This window comes from Pezoporus flaviventris, unplaced genomic scaffold, assembly GCF_033815535.1.
Source record: "Pezoporus flaviventris isolate CSIRO_AGI_PZ_B2104156 unplaced genomic scaffold, CSIRO_AGI_Pfla_v1 ptg000291l, whole genome shotgun sequence".
Lineage (NCBI taxonomy): Eukaryota > Metazoa > Chordata > Aves > Psittaciformes > Psittacidae > Pezoporus > Pezoporus flaviventris.
In genome coordinates, this window is record NW_026892838.1 from 23,281 (window position 1) to 32,284 (window position 9,004).

General features: G+C 61.1%; 1 protein-coding gene across 1 annotated transcript; it reads right to left on the reverse strand.

Annotated features, from left to right (window-relative positions):
* Window positions 1-3,115: 3,115 nt before the first annotated feature.
* Window positions 3,116-8,516, reverse strand: LOC133263345 (D site-binding protein-like). Its single transcript, XM_061443091.1, has 4 exons — window positions 8,416-8,516; window positions 7,920-8,044; window positions 6,169-6,356; window positions 3,116-3,331 (listed from the first exon to the last, which is right to left on the reverse strand). Exons 1-4 carry the CDS (start codon window positions 8,514-8,516, stop codon window positions 3,116-3,118), a joined length of 630 nt encoding a protein of 209 aa, XP_061299075.1.
* Between the last annotated feature and the right edge of the window lie 488 nt (window positions 8,517-9,004).

Below are 9,004 nucleotides of genomic sequence, written 5' to 3' on the forward strand. Positions count from 1 at the left end.
AAGTGCTGGGGATACCCCAAGTGATGGAGCCACCCCAAGTGCTGGAGATACCCCAAGCGATGGAGATACCCCAAGTGATGGAGCCACCAACATCCCTGGAGCCATCTCAGCCAATGAAACCCCCCCAAGTGCTGGGGTTACCCCCATTGATGGCGATACCCCAAGTGCCGGTGCCACCTCCACCCGCACCCCGTCACCCCCGTCACCGGGCCCCATTGACGACCTCCTGCCGCCGCTGGGGCAGCCGCTGCCCGCGGGTTGGGTGACCCTGGAAGGGGACTTCGTGCTGGTGCTCGCCATGGCCCAGTCCCACCTTGGCGCGGAGCTGGTGGCGGCCCCACAAGCCCGCCCCGACGACGGCCTCGTGCACGTGTGCTACGTGCGCGGCGGGGTGTCGAGGGCCGCGCTGCTGCGGGCGCTGCTCGCCATGGTCCGCGGAGGGGGGGGGTCCCCCTGCACCCTGGCTCGGGTCCCGGCCAGAGCCTTCCGTTTGGAGCCGTTGTCCCCCCGAGGGACGCTGACGGTGGACGGGGAGCGCGTGGAGTACGGGGCCGTGCAGGGGCAGGTGCACCGAGGGCTGGCCAGGCTGCTGACACCCCCCCCGCTGCAGTAATGGGGCAGGGCAGGGGGGATGGAGAGGGGGAAAGAGGGGGGGGAGAGAGCAAGGGGAAGGGGGGAACCCCATGGATGGGGGAGCCCAAGGGGAAGGGGGGAACCCCATGGATGGGAGAGCCCAAGGGATATGGGATGGGGGAAACCCCATGGATGGGAGAGCCCGAGGGACATGGGATGGGGGGAACCCCATGGATGGGGAGCCCAAGGGGAAGGGGGGAACCCATGGATGGGAGAGCCCAGGGGACTGGGAATGGGGGAAGCCCAAGGGGATGGGGGGAACCCCATTGATGGGGGAGCCCAAGGGACATGAGAGGGGGTACCCCCAAGAATGGGAGCACCCAAAGTAAATGGGATGGGGGACCCATGGATGGGAGAGCCCAAGGGACATGGGATGGGGGGAACCTCATGGATGGAAGAGCCCAAGGGACAGGGGATGGGGGGAACCCCATGGATGGGAGAGCCCGAGGGACATGGGATGGGGGGAACCCCATGGATGGGGAGCCCAAGGGGAAGGGGGGAACCCATGGATGGGAGAGCCCAGGGGACTGGGAATGGGGAAAGCCCAAGGGGATGGGGGGAACCCCATGGATGGGGGAGCCCAAGGGACATGAGAGGGGGTACCCCCAAGAATGGGAGCACCCAAAGTAAATGGGATGGGGGACCCATGGATGGGAGAGCCCAAGGGACATGGGATGGGGGGAACCTCATGGATGGGAGAGCCCAAGGGGAAGGGGGGAACCCATGGATGAGGGAGCCCAAAGTAAATGGGAGGGGGAAACCTCATGGATGAGGGAGCCCAAGGGACTGGGAATGGGGGGAGCCCAAGGGGAGAGGGGGGAACCCATGGATGGGAGAGCCCAAGGGACAGGGGATAGGGAACCCCACAAACGGGAGAGCCCAAGGGATATGGGATAGGGGGAACCCCACAAATGGGAGAGCCCAAAGTAAATGGGAGGGGGGAACCCCATGGATCAGACAGCCCAAGGGATATGAGAGGGGGGACCCCCATGGTTGGGACAGCCCAAATGGTCAACCCCCCCCCCCCCCCCAATTGGATGGCCCCAAGAGGTCTGGGCTGGAGGAGGACAGCCCAGAGGGTTGGGGGGGCTTAAAGGGACCCCACAATGGGGAGGCCCAAAGGACCCGGTTATTGCCCGCCCCCCCCCCCCAATGTGCTATGCAATAAAGTGTAACTGTGGAGCGAGCTCAGTGCTTGGGGGGGGGATGGGGGCATGACCCGGTTTGACCCCCCCATCACATCCCCCCCCCCCCCCCCCCATCCTAATGGTTCAGTCGAGGGTCACAGGTTTATTCTATACAAAAGCCTCCCCCTCCCCCCCATCGCCCCTCATCGCGACCCCCAAATCCCACGTGCGGGGGGGGGGGGGGCGGGGGTGGGGCAATAAAGTGGTCGAAGTGCAGGGGGGGAGGGGCTGGACCCCCCCCAATGGGTGTTGGGGGGAGGGGCTGGAGTCAAGGGGCCCTCCCCCCCAGTGACGTTACTGGCCTGCACTGGAAATGGGTCACTGGGGGGGAATGGGGTCCTACGGAGGGGGAGGGGGGTCTGTGGGGTGCGGGGGGGGCACCCAGCACTTGGGGCCCCCCCATTGTGCTTTGAACCAGCCATGGGGCTGGGGAATAAATATGGGGGGAGACACCCCCCCAATGGGGGGGGTTCCCTATGGGGGGGGGGATGTGGATGGACCCCTATGGGGGTGTCCAGGCCTGGTGTGGGGGTGGGGAACAGTCCTGTTTTGGGGGTCCCCCACCATGGGGGGGGGGGTGTGTCTGGCTGGATCCTGATCCCAGTTCTGGATCAGGGCTGGAAATGGGATCCAGGGATGGATCCCGGTGCCAGATCCCGGTCCCATTTCCAGGCCAATCCCGATTCCTGGAGCTGGATCCCAGTGCCCGGCTCCGGCTGTTGGGATCCCTGTGGGGAACGGGATCGTGCCATGGGATTCCCTCCAAGCAGCATTCCATGCACCCCCACCCCCCCCCCCCGACCACGCCATTCCAGACCGGATCACCCCATTCCATGCCAGATCATCACATCCTGCACCCCTACATCCTGCACCACCACCCCATCACATCCCAGCCCTCCCCATCCCATGCACCTCATCCCATCTGGTCCCCCCATCCCACACTGTTCCATACCCCTCCATCCTGCACCCCCCCTCAATCCCATCCCAACCCCTGCATCCCACACCCCGTATCCCCCATGATGTACCAATAACATCCTTCCCTCCCCATCCCCATCCCATCCCCATCTCGTTCTATCCCATCCCCATCTCATCCTATCCTGTCCCATCCCCATCTCATCCTATCCTATCCTATCCCATCCCCATCCTATCCCCATCCCCATCCCATTCTATCCCCATCCCCACCCCATCCTCACCCCACCCCACCCCATCCCCATCCCCACCCCATCCCATCTCATCCCCATCCAATCCCATCCCCATCCCCATCCCCACCCCATCCCATTACCCATTACCAGCTCTCAGAGCGCCCCGTGCCGGGCCTCGTAGCGCGCCAGGAGCCCCCGGAATCGCGCCAGCTCCCTGCGGGCCGCGGCCACGTCCTGCCTCAGCGCCGCGTTCTCCCGCTCCAGGAAGGCCGCGCGCACCGAGATCTGGTTCTCCTTGAGCCGCCGCGCGTCCCGCGAGCGCTTCGCCGCCGCGTTATTGCGGCTGCGCCGGCTCCAGTACCGCTCGTCCTATGGGGGGCACAGGGGGGGCTCAACACAGCCCATAGGGTGCCCATGGGGTCCCATAGAGCTGTGTGTGTGTGCCCATGGGGTCCTATAGAGCTCTGTGTGTGTGTGCCCATGGGGTCCTATAGAGCTCTGTGTGTGCCCATGGGGTCCTATAGAGCTCTGTGTGTGTGCTCATGGGGTCCTATAGAGCTGTGTATGTGTGCCCATGGGGTCCTATAGAGCTCTGTGTATGTGTGCCCATGGGGTCCTATAGAGCTGTGTGTGTGTGCCCATGGGGTCCTATAGAGCTGTGTGTGTGTGCCCATGGGGTCCTATAGAGCTGTGTGTGTGTGCCCATGGGGTCCTATAGAGATGTGTGTGTGTGCCCATGCGGTCCTATAGAGATGTGTGTGTGTGCCCATGTGGTCCTATAGAGCTGTGTGTGTGCCCATGGGGTCCTATAGAGCTCTGTGTGTGTCCAATGGGTCCTATAGAGCTGTGTGTGCCCATGGGGTCCTATAGAGCTCTGTGTGTGCCCATGGGGTCCTATAGACCTCTGTGTGTGCCCATGGGGTCAATAGAGCTCTGTGTGTGTACCCATGGGGTCCTATAGAGCTCTGTGCGTGCCTATGGGGTCCTATAGAGCTCTGTGTGTGAGCATTGGGTCCTATAGAGCTGTGTGTGCCCATGGGGTCCTATAGAGCTCTGTGTGCCCATGGGGTCCTATAGAGCTCTGTGTGTGTGCCCATGGGGTCCTATAGAGCTGTGTGTGTGCCCATGGGGTCCTATAGAGCTGTGTGTGTGTGCCCATGGGGTCCTATAGAGCTCTGTGTGTGTGTGCCCATGGGGTCCTATAGAGCTCTGTGTGTGTGTGCCCATGGGGTCCTATAGAGCTGTGTGTGTGTGCCCATGGGGTCCTATAGGGCTCTGTGTGTGTGCCCATGGGGTCCTATAGAGCTCTGTGTGTGTGTGCCCATGGGGTCCTATAGAGCTGTGTGTGTGTGCCCATTGGGTCCTATAGAGCTCTGTGTGTGCCCATGGGGTCCTATAGAGCTGTGTGTGTGTGCCCATGGGGTCCTATAGAGCTGTGTGTGTGCCCATGGGGTCCTATAGAGCTGTGTGTGTGCCCATGGGGTCCTATAGAGCTGTGTGTGTGCCCATGGGGTCCTATAGAGCTCTGTGTGTGCCCATGGGGTCCTATAGAGCTCTGTGTGTGTGCCCATGGGGTCCTATAGAGCTGTGTGTGTGCCCATGGGGTCCTATAGAGATGTGTGTGTGTGCCCATGCGGTCCTATAGAGATGTGTGTGTGTGCCCATGCGGTCCTATAGAGCTGTGTGTGTGCCCATGGGGTCCTATAGAGCTCTGTGTGTGTCCAATGGGTCCTATAGAGCTGTGTGTGCCCATGGGGTCCTATAGAGCTCTGTGTGTGCCCATGGGGTCCTATAGACCTCTGTGTGTGCCCATGGGGTCAATAGAGCTCTGTGTGTGTACCCATGGGGTCCTATAGAGCTCTGTGCGTGCCTATGGGGTCCTATAGAGCTCTGTGTGTGAGCATTGGGTCCTATAGAGCTGTGTGTGCCCATGGGGTCCTATAGAGCTCTGTGTGCCCATGGGGTCCTATAGAGCTCTGTGTGTGTGCCCATGGGGTCCTATAGAGCTGTGTGTGTGCCCATGGGGTCCTATAGAGCTGTGTGTGTGTGCCCATGGGGTCCTATAGAGCTGTGTGTGTGTGTGCCCATGGGGTCCTATAGAGCTGTGTGTGTGTGCCCATGGGGTCCTATAGAGCTGTGTGTGTGTGCCCATGGGGTCCTATAGAGCTGTGTGTGTGCCCATGGGGTCCTATAGAGCTCTGTGTATGTGTGCCCATGGGGTCCTATAGAGCTGTGTGTGTGTGCCCATGGGGTCCTATAGAGCTCTGTGTGTGTGTGCCCATGGGGTCCTATAGAGCTGTGTGTGTGTGCCCATGGGGTCCTATAGAGCTGTGTGTGTGTGCCCATGGGGTCCTATAGAGCTCTGTGTGCCCATGGGGTCCTATAGAGCTCTGTGTGTGTGCCCATGGGGTCCTATAGAGCTCTGTGTGTGCCCATTGGGTCCTATAGAGCTGTGTGTGTGAGCATTGGGTCCTATAGAGCTCTGTGCGTGTGCCCATGGGGTCCTATAGAGCTGTGTGTGTGCCCATGGGGTCCTATAGAGCTGTGTGTGTGTGCCCATGGGGTCCTATAGAGCTCTGTGTGTGTGCCCATGGGGTCCTATAGGGCTCTGTGTGTGCCCATGGGGTCCTATAGGGCTCTGTTTGTGCCCATGGGGTCCTATAGAGCTCTGTGTGTGCCCATGGGGTCCTATAGAGCTGTGTGTGTGCCCCTGGGGTCCTATAGGGCTCTGTGTGTGCCCATGGGGTCCTAGAGGGCTCTGTTTGTGCCCATGGGGTCCTATAGAGCTGTGTGTGTGCCCATGGGGTCCTATAGAGCTGTGTGTGTGTGCCCATGGGGTCCTATAGAGCTGTGTGTGTGTGCCCATGGGGTCCTATAGAGCTCTGTGTGTGTGTGCCCATGGGGTCCTATAGAGCTGTGTGTGTGTGCCCATGGGGTCCTATAGAGCTCTGTGTGTGTGCCCATGGGGTCCTATAGAGCTCAATGTATGCCCATTGGTTCTACCCCCCCCCCCCATGTACCACTGGGGTCCCCACCCATACACTGGGTGCCCCCATCCCTTTGTTGCCCAATGGACACCTTAGACCCCCCCCCCCCCCCCCCGGGTCCCACTTCCCCATGGGGTCCCCTCCACTCCAATGTCGTGTCTGTGTCCCCCCCCCCCCCCATTTGGGATTCACCCCTCTATGGGTGCCCCCCCCGGGCACCTTCTGCTCCTCGGGCACGTGCACCTTCCGCGCCTTCCTGGCGATGGGCTGGGGCCGCAGCTCGTCCTGCGAGAACCGGAGCCGCCGTGGGTCGAAGGGGGGTCCCCCCCCAAGCGCCTCCCCCTCCAGCGGCGGCTCCCCCGGCACCGGGGGGGTGGGAGGGCACCGGGGAGGGGGGGCGGCGGCGGCTGCAAACGGAGGTGGGGGGGGGGGGGGGAGAAGGGGAGAGAGTGAGAATAGGGGCAATGGGAGGGGGTTTGTATCGCGATAGAGGATCCTTATCAGAATGGGAGGGAGTTTATATCACGATAGAGGGTTCTTATGCCAATGGGTGGGAGTTTATATCGTGATAGAGGGTTCTTATGCCAATGGGCGGGAGTTTATATCGTGATAGAGGGTTCTTATGCCAATGGGCGGGAGTTTATATCACGATAGAGGGTTCTTATGCCAATGGGCAGGAGTTTATATCACGATAGAGGGTTCTTATGCCAATGGGCGGGAGTTTATATCACGATAGAGGGTTCTTATACTAATGGGAGGGAGTTTATATCGTGATAGAGAGCTCTGATTGCAATGGGAGGGAGTTTATATCGTGATAGAGGGCTCTGATTGCAACGGGAGGGAGTTTATATCATGATAGAGGGGTCTTATGGCAATGGGAGTTTGTATCACAATAGAGGGTCCCCATGGCAATGGGAGGGAGTTTACATTGCGATAGAGGGGCCTCATGGCAATAAGAGAGAGTTTATATCACGACAGAGGATCCTTATGGCAACGGGAGTTTATGTTGTGATAGAGAGTCCTTATGGCAATGGGAGTCTATATCATGATAGAGGGTCCTTATGGCAATGGGAGTCTATATCATGATAGAGGGTCCTTATGGCAATGGGAGTCTATATCATGATAGAGGGTCCTTATGGCAATGGGAGAGAGTTTACATTGCGATCGAGGGGCCTTACAGTGACAGGAGGGAGTTTGTATCACAATAGAGGGAGCTTACAGCAATGGGAGGGAGTTTATATTGCGACAGAGGGTCCTTACGGCAATGGGAGGGGGTTTTTATCACTATAGAGGGTCTTTATGGCAATGTGAGGGGGATTATATCGTGATAGAGGGGCCTTATCGCAATGGGAGGGGGTTTATATTGCGACAGAGGGGCCTTATCGCAATGGGAGGGGGCTTATATCACGACAGAGGGTCCTTATGGCAACATGAGGGAGTTTATATCGCGATAGAAGGGCCTTAGCGCAATGGGAGCGGGTTTATATCACGACAGAGGGGTCTTATTGCAATGGGAGGGGGTTATATTGCTATAGAGGGTCTTTATGGCAATGCGAGGGAGTTTATATCGCGATAGAAGGGCCTTAGCGCAATGGGAGGGGGTTTATATCGTGACAGAGGGGTCTTATCACAATGGGAGGGGGTTTATATCACGATAGAGGGGCCTTATCGCAATGGGAGGGGGTTTATATCGCGATAGAGGGGCCTTATCGCAATGGGAGGGGGTTTATATCGCGATAGAGGAGCCGTAGTGCAATGGGAGGGGGTTTATATCACAATAGAGGGGCCTTATCGCAATGGGAGGGGGTTTATATCGTGATAGAGGAGCCATAGTGCAATGGGAGGGGGGGTTATATCGCGATATAGGGGTCTTATCGCAATGGGAGGGGGTTTATATCGCGATAGAGGGGCCTTATCGCAATGGGGGCTGGACCCAGCTCACTCCCTGCCCCCCCCCATCCCCGTCGCACCGGGGCTCGGGGGGAGCCCGTGCTCCCGCAGGAACTCGTCCAGATCCACGTATTCCAGCTCCGGGGCCCCGGAACCGCGCTCCCACGGGGGGGGCCCCCCGAAGGCACCGGGGGGGGGCGTCCATCACCCTGGAACACGTGACACGATCATGGGGGGGGGGCACACACACACACACACACGGGACACGTGGGGGGGGGGCGGGGAATGGGGGGGGGGCACACCCCGCACGTGCGGAGCTCACGTGGGGGCGCCCACGTGCGGCTTCACCTCGGGTGACCCCGGGATGGATTCCCACGGTAGAGGGAGGGGGGGGAAGCCCAGGAGTGACGTGAGCGTGACGTCACGGGGAGGGGACACCACCACCCCCACCCCCCCCCCCCGGTTCCCTTTAACCCTCTCCCATGGGTCCCGGTCCCCCCCAATCCCGGGCTCCGTTTAAGGTCGTCCCCCCCCCGTTCCTATTCCCCTCCCGTTCCCCCCCCCTCCGGTCCCTGCTTCCCGTTCCCGTCCCCGTTCCCGTCCCCGTTCCCGTTCCCGTTCCCGTCCCCGTCCCCGTCCCCGTTCCCGTTCCGAACCTGCCGCCGATCCCTCGGCATGAGCCGCCCGCGGGGGCGCTGCGAAGCGCGCTCCCCCCCCCCCCCCGACCGAAGGCGGGGACAAAGAGGAGCCACGCCCCCACCGAGGCAATGAGCCAATTACAACCCGTTCCGCTATTTCCGCCCCGCCCACTCCCATGGGGACTCCGCCCCCCGGGCTCACGTTGCCCCTCCGCCATTGGTCCGCTCCCATCCAAGTCCCGCCCGCGCAGCACGTGTCGCCCCGCCCCTCCCCGCGACGGGCGGAGCTCCGCCCCCTCGCCCAGACCACGCCCCTCCTGGCTCCGGCAGCAGCCAATAGGAGCGCGGAGGGTGGGTGAGTGGGCGGGGCAGAGAGGGGTTGGCCGCGGTCACGCGGAGCTGCCATGGGGGCCGCGCGGGGGGGCGGGGCCTGACCTAGATTTGACCAATGGGGACGCGCGGGGTGGGAGGGGCCTGACCCAATTTTAGGCCTCAGCAGGAGGGGTGGGGGAGGTTAAGGGGCCGCG